Below are 19,007 nucleotides of genomic sequence, written 5' to 3' on the forward strand. Positions count from 1 at the left end.
GCTTTATTAAGTTATAACTAGCACTTTGTATTTTGCCCGGAAACCTATATGAGATAATGCATTTGTGCCTGCTGGAAATCCATGTTTGCTGCTCTTTGATTTTAATGTTTACACTCTAGAATTAAATATCTCCCACATCAGCTGGTGGGCTTTTCACTAATTAACATGGCTGTGGTTGGCTCATACCCACCTCTTATCACCCTTGAAGGAGGTGGGAGGCTGCTTGGGCTTCGTCATTAATTTTCTTGGCTGCCATGGACTGCAGTGCCACTGGAACAATGCCAGCAATTATATCGTCAACATGGCTCATTCCACAATATTTATGCTAGAATTTATAATGATGGTTTTGAGTTCCAAGACTACTGTTTACTGCAGAACTTTATACTATCTTGCTCCACTTTAATCTGAATAAATATATGTGAGTATGTGTATAATTATGACTCTCACAGCTCATTGCAAGCCTGAGATGTGTTCAGCTTCAGCTCCAACTCTTTGCTTTTTTATAACTATTCACAATTGGATCCTTTTTGTTCTCTAGAAAGTTTTGTTGGGTTCCTGGACATATTGAAGGCAGTGAACTGACTGGCCAGACTTCCAAGGTGGCAACCCAACTTTCTGTTAGGAATACAGGGATCTTGCTTAGTGACTTGATCTCCTATATTCAAATCTAAGTATGGTGGATTTGACCATGATTGGTGCATTGAGCTCAACGGTGAACTCTTTGAGCTCAGTACACCAATTATGGTCAAATCCATCCCTTAAGAACTAAAGCTGGGAAACTGAACAAATAAATAAATTGTCCTGGCTTCACAACGCTGAAAACTGGACATGAGGTCCATATCTTCAGTACTTGCTGAATGGGGAAACCTCACTAATGTATGTGCCGTGTGATGTTGCTTTTATTGCTTAGTGTTCAGGTTTTCTAAGTGCTTGCTAAATGTTATGTGATTTCAGCCATCTCATCTATGCCATGTGGGTCTAGTTTTGTTTCTAGATGAAGCTACTAATTTGCATGACTTCTTCACATTTCGAAAGCTATAGATTGGCTATTCCCCTTTAGGGCCTCGAGAACAGGTGAGATCTGGCTGCTTCAAGACACAAGTGTTAGGCATGACCTGAATGGAAACTTGGAGGTGGCTGCTTGAACTGTTATCTGATATATGTCACAATATAGCACAAAAACCTGGATTCTGTTGTTCCCTAAAATTTCTACCTGCCTGCACCACGTAGGCTGAATTTTGATTCTGAGTGAAGACCATCATCTGCATGCTTTCTGTTTTTTCCTTTTTAAGACTATGGAACACTATTTCTGACCTTTTATGCATGAACTGAAAGAAAACTTAAAGATTGCTGCTTGACTTAATTTGGTGTTATATGGCCTAGTTGCTGCTGTGCCATTTACCTGTAATCCACAGGTAAATAGCACAGCCTATCATCTTCAGTAATGTGGTGATATAGAACACTACTTCTCTAAGCATTACTTGCTGAACCCCCCCCCCCCATCAATCAATCAATCCATCATCTTTATTAAGGTCAAGACCAGCACAGCATAAAGTACAGATAAAATATATAATAAAACTCATGCTAAATAAAATAGAACTCTCGAAGCTAAGTATGATTATAATAGTAAAATGCTTCCGGCTAAGCCTAAAAACCTGTAGGAAGATTAACAGAGTAAATGAATAGCTATCCTTAAAAGTATGGCAATTAAAAGTTTAAAATGGTTAAAATAATATATACAAGCTCTGAAGCCACACACACACACACCCCATTCCATAGGGTTGCCAACTGATCATGAGAAAAGGTCTGCCTGTGTCTTTAATAGTAGTTTAATGTGCAGAAATCAGCAAGTGATGCTTTTCACAACATGGAGGTTTAGCACTATCACCTGTCCTAGTGATGGTGGAGTGGCCCTGGCTCCTAAGGGAAGTATCTTATAGTGCTCACATGTAGTCTCCCATTCAAATGCAAACCAGAGCGGGCCCTGCTTAGCAAAGGGGACAATTCATGCTTGCTACCACAAGAACAGCTCTTCTCCCTATCACCTGCTAGTGTCTGCAGATCAAACTGCTATTAAAGGAGCAGGAACTGCTAAATGGATGGCATCTTTGCCATTCAGTTCACAGTGGGGCTTGGATTTGAACCCAGGTCCCGGTTTTAAAAGGTACTCATGCTCTTCAAGTATTTAGTTTGTGCCAGCTTTGGAGAACTGTATTTTTGGAAGGGCGGTATGGAAATCAAATAAATAAATAATAGGTAGGTTGACATTGTTAGTGTGTAGAGAAGATGTAAATAATCCTATAGATGTCCTCATGCAGCAAGGTGGCATTTCAAAGCACAAAAAATGGATGTCAGCGATAGTGCTATTGTCCTTGTTAAGGTTAAAGGCCTAAGATGATTGAATGTTGCTATTTGGATAACTACAAAGCTTTCTTTCCAGACAGCAAGATGCCTGAGCTTGAGTCTGAGCTTGTGAAGCAAGAGATGAGTTGTGTCTATGCCCAGAGACAAGGTAATGCCTACTATTCAGTTCCAAAATCCTTTAATTACATTCTTGCATTAGGATTCCCTTCCGCTAGGTGTGCCTATTTCCCACATTCAGCCATTCCCAAACCCCTCTTGAGTCCTAAATCTAGCCAAGTAGAAAGCTTGCAATGCTTTATTATGTCTAAATGTGAAAACGGAAATAGTTCAAAACAGCAGAGAAAATGACTAGGTGCATGATGATGCCGAAGCAATCTCCTGCATAAACCTTAAAGCGATGATCAAAGGCTTGGATCGAAAGGCACCCTTCCACTAGCAGAAAGCTTCTTCTGCTCTGAAAAGAGGGTTAGCCAAAGAGTGCTGTGTGAAACAAATGATCCCAAGTGCAGAGAAAATTCTTCTCTTTATTATGCATATACCACTTTTATATGTTATTTATATACCACTTTTCAACAAAAAGGTTAGGCACATAGGAAGCTGCCTTATACCAAGTCAGAGCCCATTGGTCCATCTAGCTCAGTGTTGTATACACAGACTGGCAGCGGCTTCTCCAGGGCTGCAGGCAGGAGTCTCTCTCGGCTCTATCTTGCAGATGCCAGGGAGGGAACTTGAAACCTTCTGCATGCAAGCAGGCAGGTGCTCTTCCCAGAGTGGCCCTGTCCCCAAAGGGAAGTATCTTATAGTGCTCACATGTAGTCTCCCATTCAAATGCAAACCAGAGTGGGCCCTGCTTAGCAAAGGGGACAATTCATGCTTGCTACCACAAGAACAGCTCTTCTCCCATAAGTTCTCAAAATGGTTTACAAAGGAAACATATGTTGATGGTTTCCTGTCCAAAAAGGCATTCACAATCTAAAAAGAACACAAAGGAGACATTGGCAACAGCTGCTGGAGGCATGCTATGCTGGGGTTGAATAGGGTTGAATTTATCCTCTTGCTAAATGTAAGAGAGACACAATTTGAAGAGGTGCCTCTTTACCAGTTAGCAGGGTGTTAACTTTGTGCACGTTTTTGTACAAGACTGCATAAGCTCTTTTCAAAATCTTTTTGTGGCCAAGGAGTTGTCACTTCAACTGTTCAGGTTGTTGACAGACAGTTCCTTTGTTGTTCGGGTTATACTAACCAAGTTTCTAGCTACAATAAAGATTAATAGGAATTCCTGGCCCAAGTTGTTATAGTTAACAAATATTCAACTTGTTGATGGTATCCTAGGGTGGCCACAGCTGTTTTAAATGAACAGCCAAGCAGTCTCTTGTAATGTTGATTTGTAATTTTATCCAAGTGAGTACTTTGAATATGAGTTCATCTGATTTTAGATCTGAAGTTCCTTTAATTGATTCAAACTAGTTTTGTGGGCTTGAGCATCTCTTTAGCATCTCTTTAGCTGGGTCCATAACTATCAGCCACTTTTACTCCAAAGTAGAAGTAAAAGACATCCTCCCAGTCTCTTGGTCATGCTTATACTGGACATTGATGTATTTAGCAAGTCATCTATTTGGCCTTACACCTGGCATTTTATAAATGTAGATTTTGTATCACCATTGAATTACTGAATTGAATCACACATTGAATCACCACTGAATTACACATTGAATCACCACTGAATCACCATTTGCTATAGGTCTGACTGATGACATCTGAAGTGGCTTCTCTTTTGCATGGAGCTGTGACCTCTTCTGAAAATAGACTAAACATTTTCTGTTTCACACCCAAACTGCCACTTTAGCAATACCTTAGCATCTATTTCAAGGCCTATCTTTTTCCATTAGCAAAAGCAATACAGCATGATTGCAAAAGCAGTACAAATTGATGAATTGGGTGTTATTCCCCACCAACCTCCTTTTAAAATGTAGTTAGAAACTGATTGTCCAAGTCAAGTAGAGAGAGTAAAAGTGGGGAAGGTAGGGGAGTGTGTGTGTGTGTGTGTGTTTATATGATATTCTTCTTTCTTAATGCACTGGTCTGCAGCCATGTGGCATTTCTTTTTCCACCACACTCATAACTGCAGTTACTTGGAACTTTCTCACTCCAGATCCAACATATATCTAGTTCATTTCCAGTCACATTGAGAGCTTTAAAGTAGCAACCAGCACCTTGAACTGGCTTAGAACCAAGGTATTTGGCATCTCCCATATAAATCTGCTTGTTCTCTGATACAAGGCACATTTCATTGTAACATATGAGAGGGCCTTCTCTGTTGTGGCACCTACTTTGTGGAATTTGCTTCCACAGGAGGTGAGAATGTCCTTATCAGTATCTTGGTGCCAACTAAAGACTCCCTTTTCCAATGGCATCTGTTGATTATCTTTGACTAGTTCTTTTGCTCCCTTGACTTTTGTTTTCAGGCTCTTATAGTATTCTGTTTGTTTTATATTGCATTGTTATACTCGCAGTTTACTGAATGGTTCCAAGCCATTTTGGATACCCTTTGAGAGACAAGTTGGATTATAATTTTTGAAAATATATATCTTAAACAATGGATTTATATATCATTACAGGTTCCATTTTGATAAATGCACTGATGAAGCAGCCTATTGTTGCAGGATCGTCATTAGGACTCTGTTCTCTTCTTAGCAGCAGTGATCAAGCTTGGCCTGGGCCTGTCTTGCAACCCAGTTCTTTCAGCACGTATGTTTTAACCAATTGATAATACTAAAACCATTATGCCAAAATAATACCAAAAACAAAATAATTACCAAACCCAAAAAAGCATAGCAACTTATATTATGTACCTGTGTGAAAGGAACACAATGGTTTAGCTTCTTCTACTGCCTTAAAAAAATCAAACAGCAACAACTAACATTCCCCACACTAGAATGCTGACATTAAGAGATTCTGTAATTCATGCAATGGGGTGGGAGGAATCCATCTATGAAAGCTACTTTTAAAGCTGTCACAGATCCTACTACTGTGCCACCACATGTCACAGCCCTGTCTCAACCAGCCCCGTGGTCGTAAGCTTCACCGCTGCCACCAAGTAGACCTTTTTAGGAACATAGGAAACTGCCATATACTGAGTCAGACCATAGGTCTATCTAGCTCAGTATTGTCTTCACAGACTGGCAGCAGCTTCTCCAAGGTTGCAGGCAGGAATCTCTCTCAGCCCTATCTTGGAGAAGCCAGGGAGGGAACTTGGAACCTTCTGCTCTTCCCAGAGCAGCTCCATCCCCTGAGGGGAATATCTTACAGTGCTCACACATCAAGTCTCCCATTCATATGCAGCCAGGGCAGACCCTGCTTAGCTATGGGGACAAGTCATGCTTGCTACCACAAGACCAGCTCTCCTCTCCATCTGATATAGATCTGATATACAAATTATGAGATCTGATGTATACATCTGCTTAGACCTGAGATTTCTGATGTACTGATCCGTTCTATAAAGACATGGAGAAATGTGAGGGGTATGAGCTTTAGTGTAGGATCAAATGTGGTCAACTCATACATTCCATCAGCCTTATTTTGAGTCTTGTTTCAGTAATCTGAGCAAGTTAATTAAAAGCTAATTAAAAGCATTCAAAGAGAACCTACAAAAGATTACCCATTTTATTAAATGTTTCTGGTAAGTTATTGCAATAAGACTCCTTGTTGATTGCTGATTGAATCTGTTTTACATATTAAAAACACACTTTTCTCTCGTCATCAAATTGAGACCATCTGAGGCAGCATCTGTAGTTAGAGAAACATTAAATTCGGGTAACCCTGATCAAACTTGCTCTAGGGAGCTGTTTGCAAGCTGCCTTTGCAACAATGGTAGGTGAATATATCGAGCGAATTATTCAATTACGATGCTCTTTGAAACCATTTACTTGGCATACTTGATGCACAGTATATGCAACGAGAGTTTTGAAGGGCACACACAGGACCAGGTCTCATCATCAGTGAGCCCCGGTTCAGCAGGGTGCGCAGGGAGTGTGGGCTAAGCCCGCTCTCCCCGCACACGAGCAGGGAGGGAGCCCTGGGTGGCCGGATCGGCCGCCCACACAATTGTCGGCTCCGTGACGGAGCTGGCGGGGGCTGGGGAGCTCGGAGGCTGCGCGGCCCCCAGAAGCCCCGGTATGCCCTGCGCAGGGCATACTGGGGAGACCCCCGGAGCCGGGAGGTGGCTTTTCACTTCCCCTCTGGGAGTCTACTCGTGAGTAGCCACAGCGTGGAGCCGTGCCACAGCTACTCAAGATCAGATAGCCCAGGTTTGCGGAGTACTCACTCCGCAAACCCGGGCTAAGGGGAGGGGTACTTGAGCGGGTTACCCGCTCTAGAACCACCGGGCTCACAGCCGAGCCTGGTGGTTCTCACGATCAGCAAAAATCAGGCTAGCGGAGGCTAGCCCAATTTTTGCTGATCATGAGAATAGCCCCACTATGTTTCAGTGTCTGTGGCACTGAATTTCTATTCTTTACCTAGAGGATCTACAAGAAGCCTCAGCAACAGGACTACAGATTCTCAAGAAGAAGATACTTTGTTGAGAATTGCTCAAAAACGTGCCTTAACTGGGTTGAACTTGATTGCTATTGATGAAGGATCATTGGAAGACAGTTCAGAAGAAAACAAGAGAAGTATATCACACCTGAAGTGCTATAAAATTCCTGGGGCAGTCCATTTCCTGCCTCTTTTGGAACATCACATTTCTTCCTACTACCAGGCTCTCCAGTTAATGATGAAGATTGGAAATGCTTCTTCTGGGAACCAGTCAGCTTGTTCTTCCAGAACTTCCTCAAATGCAACATCAAGTGCAGATGATTTACTATCTACCTTAGAAGAGTTTGCACTCGCATCTCTGGGCATTCTTTATTACTTGGTATTTTATAGCTGGGATGTTGTTTATACCCTGCTCTCCCTACCTGTGAAACCACATTGTGATTTGGGAGATACAGAACTGCTGGAGAAGGACAAGGCTGTTGTTTGTGATAAGCAGTATCGAGCCAACCAACAGGAACCCAATCCAGAACTAGATGTTTCTAATGACGACCAAAACCAACATCCTTTATTTAAAAAGCTGCTGCAGCTCTTGACTTTATGTACAGCAACAGGGTGTCAAAGACAGAACATCATGAATCAGTGCCTCAGAGTTTTGGTGAAATTAGCTGAAAAGCCATCGGTTGACTTACTAATAAGGTAAAGCACAGCATAAGTGTCACATCACAATTTATGTCTCCAGGCAACTCTTTGCTTCCTGTCCTAAAATAAGATTGATATCCATCACAGCTAAATTGATAATGCATGTAGATTCTCATAACCCTGTTAGTGTCTTGGGGTCGTGATGAAAGGTTCAGTGAAAATGTCCACCTGTGTGCAGGTAGCTGTGGGGGGAAAGGTGAATTCCATGCTAGGGGTAAATAGAAAAAGGGTTGAAAATAGAACAGCAAATACTCTAATGCAACTCTCTGGCATGGTCACACGTTGAAATACTGGATTAATGTCATGGATAGTTGTCTCCATTAATTTCAGTGGGACTTAGTTTTGACTAACTTTAGTCTGGATGTTGCCCACTCTGTACAATTCTGGTTGCTACATTTCAAAAAGGATATTGTAGAACTGGAAAGGGGACAGAAAAGAGCAACCAAAATGATTAAGGGTCTGGAACACTTTGCCCTATAAGGAAAGGCTAACTTATTCAGGTCTTGTTAGTTTTAGTTTTTAGTTTAGAAAAAATGGGGATTCATGATAGTAGTTTATAAAATTATGCATATTATGGAGAAAGTGGATATAAATAAATTTACCTTCCTGTTGGATGGTGCTGATACCCAGCATCATCCAATGAAACCAGTAGACAGGAGATTCAGGTCAGACAAAAGGAAGTACTTCTTCACACAGTGCATAATTCACCAGTGGAATTCCCTGCCACATGATGTAGTGATGGCCACTAGTATAGGTTTTTAAAAAGGATTAGATAAGTGCATCACTGATGGCTGTTTGCTACATCCAGGTTCAGAGACAGGATGCTTCTGAACAGCAGTTACTAGGAAGCAATAGTGAGACAGGGTTATTTGCCTCTGTGACCCCTCTTGTGGACCTCTCAGAAACATTTTGTTGACCACTATGGGAAACAGGACTAGATGGACCTTTCATCTGATCTAGGACCACCCGTGTGTTATAGAAGAGGAAGCTAATTCCACTCTGCCTCTTATATTATGGTGTTCTGGTCACAAAAAGACGTGTTAAGTAACCTGCAGTTATAAAGAACTGGAGGAGAGGGGCACAATCCTCTAGACACTTTTCCTGCACAAGCCCCACTTTATACAAGCCCATGAATGTGTGTCACGGAATGTTTTAAAATGGCATAGACCATTTTTTTGCAACAGGCCAATGTTGAATGCATTCCTAACCAATTTTATTGTTTATTTTATGGATCAACCCCCCCTCCCCCAACTGCATTGAGCTTATTTCAGGTTTAAGTTGCATCTCAAAATCACAAGGATCCTGGTACAGAGCTGATCGTGAGAATGCAGAATTTCAGGACAGTCCTGATCATCATTTAACCTAGTTATCCATCCTGGTTAAATGCTAGTTAACCAGAGTGTCTTGACCAGGATTTAACTAATTAAATTAATTAAATTTAATTAATTTTGATTAAATGTTTATACTCACTCACTCAGGTGGCTCTAGGTGGTTCACAAATATAAAAACAGATTAAAAACCAAATAAATAACTCATTAAAACCAGTTTAAAATCATTTCAGTACTCATTAAAGGCCAGGCTAAAAAGATGTTTTTAGGACTTGATTAAAGGCTGCCCTCCATAGTGAGAGCGTTCCAGAGCCCAGGAGCAGCTAGAGATAAGGCCCAAGAGATAAGACAAGCTGGTGGCAGCCAGAGATGGATCTTCCCTGATGACCTTAAAGTGCGGTGGGGATCATACTGAAGAAGGTGCTCTCCCAGGTAACCCAGTCCTAAGCTGTTTAGGGTCTCAAAGGTAATTACCAGCACTTTGTGTTTTGCCTGGAAACATATCAGCAGACAGTGCAGGTGTTTTGTAACAGGCATAATACGGTCTCTCCGAGAAACCAATGTGGTCGCTGCATTTTGAACTAACTAAAGTTTCCAAACAACATACAAAGGCAGCCCATGTACAGTGCATTGCAGTAGTCAACCTGAGAAGTTACCAGTGAGTACACCACAGTTTTGAGATCATCATCTTTAAGTTGTTGTATCAACCATAGCTGATAGAAAGCGCACCTGGCCATAGCCTCAACCTGAGACATCAGGGTGAGGCCGGGGTCCAGAAGGACTTCTAAGCTACGTAACTGTTCCTTTAGGGGAAGTGCAAGCCCATCCAGAACAAGACGTTCTATCACATCCCTATGTTATGATCCCTCACCATTAGTACCTCCATCTTGTTTGGATTAAACTTCAATTTGGTATCCCTCATCCATCCCATTACTGCCTGAAGGCAGGCATTTTGGGGAGCGATGCCATTTCCTGATGATGATGTCATGGAGAAATAGATTTGAGTGTCATCAGCATATTTATAACACCTAGCTCCAAATCCCTTGATGATCTCACCCAGCGGTTTCAGGTAGATGTTAAAAAGCATCAGGGATAGGATGGAGCCCTGAGGACACCATATGATAGCTCTCATTTCACAGAGCAACTATCCCCGAGTAACACCATCTGAAATCTGCCTGAGAAATAGGAACAGAACCACTGCAAAGCAGTATTCCCTATTTCCAAATCCCCAGACGATTCAGAAGAATACCATGGTTGATGTTATCAAAAGCCTCAGAGAGATTCAAAAGAACCCCCTGTTGATTTCTTGGTATAGTTCATCCATCAGGCTGACCAAGGCTGTCTCAACCCCATAGCCCACTAAAGCCAGTTTGAAATGGGTCTAGATAATCTGTATCCTCCAAAACTACCTGGAGTTGATCAACCGCCACTCTCTCAATCACCTTGCCAACCAAGGGAGCTTGGAGACTGGCCTAATATTATCTGTCACTGAAAGCTCTAGGGCAGCTTCTTAAGTAAAGGGTTGCCCTGAAATTCTGCGTTCTCACAATCAGCTCCGTGGGGCTGCTGATCCTGATTAACATTTTAACAAGGATCCTTGTGACTACAAGAACGTACAAAACATGCTCTATCCATATGTAAATTAAATATAGAGAGAGAATGTATAGGCATCAAAACATCTTGATAAGGAGCTACAAATGTCAGCTGCTCAAACTCCTATGCTCCAAACGATGCACTGCCTTTAGGGGGAAACTAGGAGTATTTGGGATGTTCCATAACAGTAAACTGCTTACAAAAATGATTGCCTTTATTCTAGTTTCTAATATATCTCTGTATATTTTCCCTAAAAAGCTTCCAGCACTTGTTGAATAGCCAAACGCAGACTTTGCTCCGCTGCCTATCTTCAGAAGCTCCTTTCTTTGCTGTACATTTAACTGTAAAGCTGTTAACGTCGCTTGCTGAGCACCAGGAACTAGCTGCTCAGTTTTGTTCCTGTTCAGGTGAGAGAGAGGAAGTCTTCATCATTTGCTTTACAAAACCCTGAATTTGTAGGGCTACCATGAATAAGTAAGCTAATTGTTGTTGTTTTTAACAAAACAAAGGTTTAAATGTTGTTCTTCCAGGTTGCAAATGCATCTGCAAAAGACTAAATGTTATCAATGTTTTAGGGTCTTAGCCTGTCCATGAAGGGTCCCCCAAACACATGTCCCTAGGTGTCCTACCAAGTGCCACCTGGTGTGGCAAGTGTTTTTGGCAAACTATTAACTTGGAACAAAATGGTTACTCATCCGGGCGTGTAGGAAAGTAGCCAAAAGCCTGTGAACACCCAACAGCTGTCAGCTTGCAAGAGGAAAGTGCATTGTTTGTGCCACATCCTATGTCATCCATGTTCCACTTTCTGGTTTCCTTGAACTCTTCAGAGAGGAAGAAGCATTTTTCATGGTAGGTGTAGATGTGCTCTTGGGTCCTGGCTTTCCCCAGCCTAGTGTGAGGCAGCGCCCAGTCCCAGCTGCTAGATACCCTGCTGTGTTGTTCAGCCAGAAGCATCGCAATGTTCTGAGTAACTGGCTGAACTACTTTGCTTCCCTGGCAGAGAGACAGAATGTGGAAGTCAGGAGTGCTGAGGTGGTAACCTACTTGTCTTCTCTCTCCACTGTGGGAGCTCCTGTCCTGTTTATTATAGTTCAGTGCTTGTAGCCTGCCTTTCCATATTAAGAAAATGCTTAGAGCAACTCGCAACGATATTAACAGAATACAACTAACAAGACAGCATTTATATAGTGCTTTTGACTGATCAAAGCACTTCGTATGTGCTTTAATCTCATAACTCTTAAAATAATCCTGTAAGCTAGGTAAGTAGTAGTACTGATGGGCTCCCACTCTTGTCTTATGACCTCCAACTCCTGTGAGCCTTCAGTTATGGGAGAACAAAAAATTAGAGCAGTGGGGAAGGTTAAATCACCGAGAGCCCCCAACTCTTCAGGCTTCCTGCCTCTAGCTAGCACTCGCCAAGAATCAGTTGCCCGTCTCGGGGCTTGCTGCCCTCTGTTGTTTACCCCTACCCCACCTGCCTAAATACTTCCCAGCAGTCACTCACAAAGCTGAGCTCTCACCTTCCAGGAGCTTGTCCTCCCGCAGTACCACACAACATCCAGCCTCTGTGAGCCCATTCTCCTTTGTTCCCATTGAAAGCCCTCCCAGCCACAACAATGCTGCTTTCACCACTATAGCAGCTGGTCCCTCGGGTTCCAGGCCAACCACGTGGGTGCAGTCAAGCCCAGCTGGCTACCATCTGTGTAATGTTGGGCCCCCCATTTCATCTCCATATTGCAAACAGGGTGCTGAAAAAGAGCTTGCCCAAGGCCACCTGTAAATTTGTGGCAGGGGTGAGATTCAAATCAGGGATGCCCTGATTCATAACTCAGTCTCTTAACCACCTTCCTAGCTCTCTAAACAACTAAAAGCATTTTTGAAACTTTAAACAAAGAGAAGGCAGAAACATAATGCAAATCCAGGGAATTAAGTAGATCTAATTCAACCATCCTGTTATCCAGAAGGCTGCTAGAAGAGGAAAGCCTTCCCTCCATGGCAGAAGGCCCAGGAAAGGGAGAAAACCAAACTCCCTAGACAGGTAGTTCCACAGTTTGGATGCAGTCACAGAGAAGACCCTATTGCACACCCCAGCCAAAGAAACCTCAGAAATTAGCAGAATACACAGCAGGGCGCTCTTATATATTATTTTTTTTATTACTCTTTTATTTATTTGTGTTACTGCCTTAAAAAAAATATCTTGGATTTTATGTTTTTATGCTATGTTGTTATGCTTTTATTGCAAGCCACCCAAAGTAGCAGTGTGCTAGATAGAGGGGGGCGGGATAGAAATATTTTAAATAGCTGAATAAAAATAGGGCCTCACCAGACGATCTCAGTGGACAGGTAGGTTCATATGAGAGCTGTTACCTTGGCACTCTGCTGTTTTATGCAGTGCAGAGGTTATGGCCCAGCCTAACTCCCGTTGTACCCATGACATCTTCTCAGAGACAGGGACGTGGGTTGGGTGTAGGAAGAGGAAAAGGAGGACAGAAGTGAGGAGATCCACTGGATGCAGCAGGAGGTGAGGGACAGGCACCTGAAATATTACTTAAGGATTTTGCGGTGGCGGGGAGGCCTTCTGTTGGTTCACCTCTTTCTCCCCTACCTTCCTGCTTTCTTGCCTCCTTTTTAGAAGGCATGATAGCATTTAATTTTTTTATATGAAGTGTCCAAGGAACCATTGAAAAGCATTATATTTTTAAAAAGAAGAAGAAAACCTATCTAATGTCTTACGTAACATGCCCAGGGAAGCAATAGAGGGCATTCTATTAAAAACAACCCAATGTTGTTTTTAACGTTTAAGGCATTGCAATAACCTTCCTAATTAATAATGCTGAAATGCTTTGCATCATTCTTTTTATAGAAACCTGTCTCCTCTTGGCAGTGTACATGTATATCACTTCACGACCAGATAAATCTGCATCAGAGATGCTTTGGCTTCAGGTGGAACAAGAGGTAATCTTTTTTTAAAGTAAGGGCTTAGAATGCAACTTAACCTGTAATTCTACATTAAATGCCAGAATAACATTTGAATTCATCATATTATGAAATGTAATTAAAAAACAGATGCTCACACCAGTATCTACCATGAGCTCCTGTTGCTAGTTTACTTTGTTTTGAGCTCTATCTGGTTCCATTCTTAATTTGTTGAAACAGTTGTGGGCATGAGTCGTCTTAACTGAAATGAAGAACTTCCACTTGTCCTCAAAGTAAATATCTAAAAAGCACTACTACCAAAATAACTTTTAATAATAAACGTTTTAAAATTAATCTTGCTTCTCTTAATTTAATGAAGGAGGTATGTTGTTTCCATATTGGCTTGTTCCCAGAACATATTGGCTTATTCCCCCACAAAAGCTATACTGATGAAAGGGTTTTAGCTTTTTAAATTTTATTTTAAGGCTACTCTCCTACGGCTGATCTGTGCACACTCGTTGGAACAAGGCCTATACTGTGGTTCTAAAGTAGTTTTTAAGCACTTTTAAAATACTCTTGTAGGAGTGCATTAAAGCTGATTTTTCAAATAGTGTTTGCAAGTCAGTCTCTCTCTCTTGCTCACTTTTGCACTTCTTGTTCTAGTTCATTGCATATTACATTGCCTGTCTTTGTTTCTGCATCTTAGACTGTTCATTTCTTGACCAAGTGTATGCAGTGTGGCCATCTTTCTGCTTTACTTGTTGGAACAAATTGCCAATGCAACTCTGAGGTAAGTCATTAATATCTTGGCCCTAAGCACAATAAAGAAGCCATGTACTTTAGTTAGTATGACCCCAATTATGCATGTTTTGAGTCACAGGCTAACATATTTATTTTAAAGCTGCAATGTTTAATGCATCCATGATATATTAATAATTAAATCTTATAATCAGGGAATACTTTCATACTATATCCACATAATAAGCTTTTCATAAGTTTTTCCTACTAAGAATTCTCCTTTCTGTATTGCAACACTACTTCTAAAACTGGCAACACAGAAAATCATAAATCCTAGAAAATCTGTAATTGTGTTTTCTCTTGCAGGTGGTGAAGGCGCTTATAATAATGTTACATAGACAATGGTTGACAGTCAGAAGGGTGGAAAGAAACTTGTTTGATGCTCGTGGGAAAAGAGTTGTTCAATTTTTACGGGACACTGTTTTGCTCTTGCACAGTCTGTCTCAGAAAGATAAACTCTTCCATGAACATTGCTTGGAGGTGCTGCATCAGTATGATGATGTTATGCCTGGGGTCAGAGCTATCCTCAAAAAAGTTCCAAATCTGAAAGCCTATGAAGGTGAGGCTGGTTGCATGAAATGTGTGCATTGCAGTATATTTTACTATAATGAAAATAATATCCTATTCATATCCATCCTGTGCATATCTACTCACAAGTAAGGTTCACTGAGCTTAGTAGGATGTTCTCCTAGGTAGGCGCATTGATTTGCAGCCTTAACTTAATTTGCTTGTATCATTCACAGATTCAGTTTTTCAAGTTGCCAATCTACAATGCCTATAAGACCTGCCTGTTACTATCATGCCAATACACAAGTGTGGATTTATTTTGTTTCAGTCTAAAAATGCAATGCCATATTTAAGATGGCACTACAGTGGTAAATTGGATCTGAATGCCACATTTTTTCTATATACCCTGTATAGTCTGTTTTTCTACTATGAACAAACCATTCTTGTGGTAATAGGGCAAGAACAGAGAAAGGCAATTCTCATGATTGCCAGGGGTGGGCTGGGATAGCATGGGGGGAAGGCTGCTCTTAACCCACCTTCCCCCCAGACGACCTAACCATATGTCTTTGGTGTACCCACACAGGCAGCCCTGCTCCGTGCAGCTCCGTGAGGCATGGAACAGGGTGGAGGTATCTGGGGCCAGAACTTGTTGTTCCAGCCTCCGGATATCCCACAATGCAATGTGCAACATGCGCATTGCATTGGGGATTCCCCTGTCAGACAGGCTCTCTATGTGCCCATCTCTGTCTCTCCTGGTGCTGAACTCAGCCGAAGAAGAGACACATGATATCCCGTAGCCAGGGTAAGGGTGCAAGCTCACCCTTAGCCTCGGCTAATAGTTAGGCTTCTTCAGAGGGTTAGATGGAGGGGAGTGGTGGGATCTGCAAGGATGGCTCCCACTGCTTCTCATGACTAGCCTAACCCCAGCTGGACTGCCCCAGGCTGGGTTATGCTGGTTGTGAAAACAACCTCAGAATCTGTCTAAGTGTCAGTGCTAGTGCTCTAAAGACAACACTGCAGTTGTAAATTGGACTTGAATGGTGCATTTCTTCCATATACCCTGCATAGTCTGTTTTTCTACAAGGTACATACCATTCTTGTAGTAATAGGGCAAGTACAGAGAATCTGTCTAAATGTCAGTGCGAGTGCTTCCTCTTTACAGTTTACCGCTTTGTGGTATTTGGCACATCTTTACTCCATCAATATGTTTTAAATTTCACTTTATTAGCTCACAGATTGCTATCTGCAAAGCAGAAAAAGCCACTTCCTCCTGATTTGAAGCATTGGTCCATCTAGCTCAGTTCAATCAACTCTTGAGTAGCAGCAGCAGCTCTTCAAGGTCGCAGGCAAAAAAAAATTCCCATCACTGTTACTTCAGATTCTTAACTAGAGATGCCGTGAATAGAGCCTGGGACTTCAGTTTCAACATTCAAATCTTTGCACTCTACCACTGAGCTATGCTCCTCTTTGAAATTTGGCCTAAATACTCACAGAGCACCATTTTGTTTCCTTTTTTCCTGTTACAGTAACAGCTTTTTAAAATGCCCTGGTCAAATAACTTTCTTTTTTTTTAAATCAAATTGCCTATGCTTAGTATACTAATATGACAAATAATTATATACCGCTTTTCAACAAAAGTTCCCAAAGTGGTTTACATAGATATCAGTCAATAAATAAAGATGGATATGAATAGCCCAGTCCTATGGCACTGTTTAAGCAGCATGACCTGTGCTGTGTTCTGCAACAACTAAGTACTGCTTAGTTCCTTGCAGGTGGTGTAGAGTTGAATTTGTTGACAAGGAAATGCTCCTATCCAGTTTTACAGTGGCTAACAATCTGCCTCTACAGGTTGTACCCATAGCTTTTCAGGGCAGGAGACTTTTTGAGATAAAATATTTTGCAGACTGAGAGGTCATAGCTAAACAATTTTGGAAAAGCCGTGTTAGATTTGAGGAAATACTGAAAGATCCAATTTTATCACTCCTTGAATTGCTTTTAGAAAATAATAATAGAGTACTGCTCTAGTGGTTATATATAATATTAAGTACCTAAACAAGCAGCCATCGAACAATCAATGGTGTATGCAACAATGCCTTTGCTACTTCTAGTTTATAAAATGTATTTGTATTAGGGATGTGCACGGAACCGCGGTCCGGCACTTGTGTGTGTGGCTCTTTAAGGGCGGGGGAGGGTGTACTTCCCCCCCCCCCCGCATTTCCCCCACCGGCACTTCTGTTTAGTAAAGCTTTTTGGGGCAGCAGGATACCTCCCTGCCGCCCCTTCCCCCAGTCGTCGGCAAAAGGCTTCACAAAGCCTTTTGCGCGTGTGCACGTCGAGCGCACACGTCGCGTCTCCGTGTCACGTGCGTGCACGTCACCCTTAAAGAGCCCCACACACAAGTGCCGGACCGCCCTCATGTCCGGACAGGTTCGGAGGCCTTCAAAATGGCCTCCGGACCGGTCCGGGCTCATCCCTAATTTGTATTGTATGTCATTTCTTTAGTGCTTTTCCATGTACAAGGCTTTACAGTTTCCCCCACTTCTCAACAATCCTAAATGGTAAATTAGACCACTCAGTTAGCTTCTTAGAGGAACAAAGATTTGAATATAGATTTTGCACGTCCAAAATAAATTAGAATAGGTATGGTCAATTTTTTGTCTAAAGTTCTTGCACTCGTAAAACATGTCTACTCTCTGTTTTAGAACTTGCAGTGGATGAACTATATCCTTTGGAGCCAGAAGTCGATGATCAACAAATGGAATGCAGCTAATCTTGATCCAATAATATATTGATTTTACTTTCCAGTAAAGAATAATTCCTGTAACATACATCAAATGCAACTTTAAAAAAAGAAACTGAAATCCTTGCAGGTTAAAATGTAAAACTGACAAATGAGCAGGTGCCAAAAACTCATGATCCAAGCAGTATATTGGATTTCTTATTCTTTTATTGAATGAATTTCCAGGCAAACATAGGATGATAAAATACTGATATCTGAAGAATGTGACAGTAAAAATAATGATATATTAAAAAGCTCAGTTTCTATGTTTATGAAAGGACTACTTTGCACAATACTGTATCTGGAATGTTACTCTTGCTGGATCGCAAAATACTGTGGGAACTTGCTGTTTAATTTGAACTGCTTTAAATGTATATAATCTATGATTTAATAAAGATCCGGTCTGTTGTTTTTTTTAGCAGCAGAGTCGTTTTAAATATGTATTTCAAAATAATGTTTTCAGCATACTTGTTCTTTTTTTTAAAAAGTGCTAAACTCTGTATCCTTATGTATATATAAAAAGGTGATGTGTGCCTCAAAGTAATTTGTAAATATTAAATATAATATAAATGAGACTCTAGAAAAATATGCAACATGGAAGATTAATCTAGCCTGGGAATGGATGGATGGGTTCAGACATCACATAAAACCACAGTTAAATCTTGGTTCTGCATGATGTCCCTAAGCCGCAGGAGCACATGCTCCACCCCTTCCCTGCATTGCAAATGCACTTCCCTGCATTGCAAATGCACAAGTAATTAAGGCCTCAACTTCTGCTTGCGATTAGAAACGAGCCAAGATCGGCCATGATGTCCAAACCAACCAGTCTTGGTTTATTCTAACTAAATTGCCTGAAATAAACCCCCCAAGGTATGCAGTGAGTTTCAGAACACAGTTTTTCAAGCACTTTGGCTAGCCTAAACTAAGATCAGTTGGTTCAGATGTCAGAACTTATCTTGTTTCTAACTGCAGTCAGAAGTAGAATTCTTCTGACTCTGGAGCAGGCAGGGAAGGGAACAATCTGCACTCCCAAGGTTCAGAGATGTCTGACAGAATATTTAACCATGATTCCATGTGGTGTCTGAACCAAACCCACCGTCAAGCTAATGGCATATCTTCTATCTGAAAAGAAACTCTTCTGCTTGAATAATCTGCTGCTAAGTTAACAGGTTTCTGTTCCATGTGAGTTCCTTTTGTCTTCCTCTTTGCCACTTTGTAAGAAGACAATTCTTTTTTAACTTTACTATGAGGTGTTCAGTCCTTAATGTATGCAGGTTCTGGAAATCTGTGCATCAGTTTGGGAGTTTCAGCTGTAAAGGTGGAGTAATGTTTCCTGAAAGTGAAATGAAATAAAAAGAAAATAAAAATTAGTGGGTCATTTTCATGACCATAGCAGGGTGGGCTGGAGAGCAGGCATGCACGGTGACTTGCCTGCCTGGTGTGAAGGTTGTGGACATCACACAGTGTCTATAGACTGTTAGGCAGTG

General features: G+C 41.5%; 1 protein-coding gene across 4 annotated transcripts in view; it reads left to right on the forward strand.

The window, feature by feature from the left end:
• The window catches only part of ATRIP (ATR interacting protein), a 31,077-nt gene extending 13,139 nt beyond the window's left edge, over window positions 1-17,938 (forward strand). For all 4 annotated transcript variants that reach the window (XM_053301896.1, XM_053301897.1, XM_053301894.1 and 1 more), the window contains 8 exons: window positions 2,441-2,512; window positions 4,983-5,112; window positions 6,886-7,596; window positions 10,779-10,927; window positions 13,384-13,475; window positions 14,143-14,226; window positions 14,541-14,793; window positions 17,444-17,938. In XM_053301896.1, the coding sequence (XP_053157871.1) occupies window positions 2,441-2,512; window positions 4,983-5,112; window positions 6,886-7,596; window positions 10,779-10,927; window positions 13,384-13,475; window positions 14,143-14,226; window positions 14,541-14,793; window positions 17,444-17,511 (1,559 nt within the window). In that variant the 3' untranslated portion in view covers window positions 17,512-17,938. The remainder of the gene's footprint in view (window positions 1-2,440; window positions 2,513-4,982; window positions 5,113-6,885; window positions 7,597-10,778; window positions 10,928-13,383; window positions 13,476-14,142; window positions 14,227-14,540; window positions 14,794-17,443) is intronic.
• Window positions 17,939-19,007: the final 1,069 nt, after the last annotated feature.

This window comes from Hemicordylus capensis, chromosome 2, assembly GCF_027244095.1.
Source record: "Hemicordylus capensis ecotype Gifberg chromosome 2, rHemCap1.1.pri, whole genome shotgun sequence".
NCBI classification, from domain to species: Eukaryota; Metazoa; Chordata; class Lepidosauria; order Squamata; family Cordylidae; genus Hemicordylus; species Hemicordylus capensis.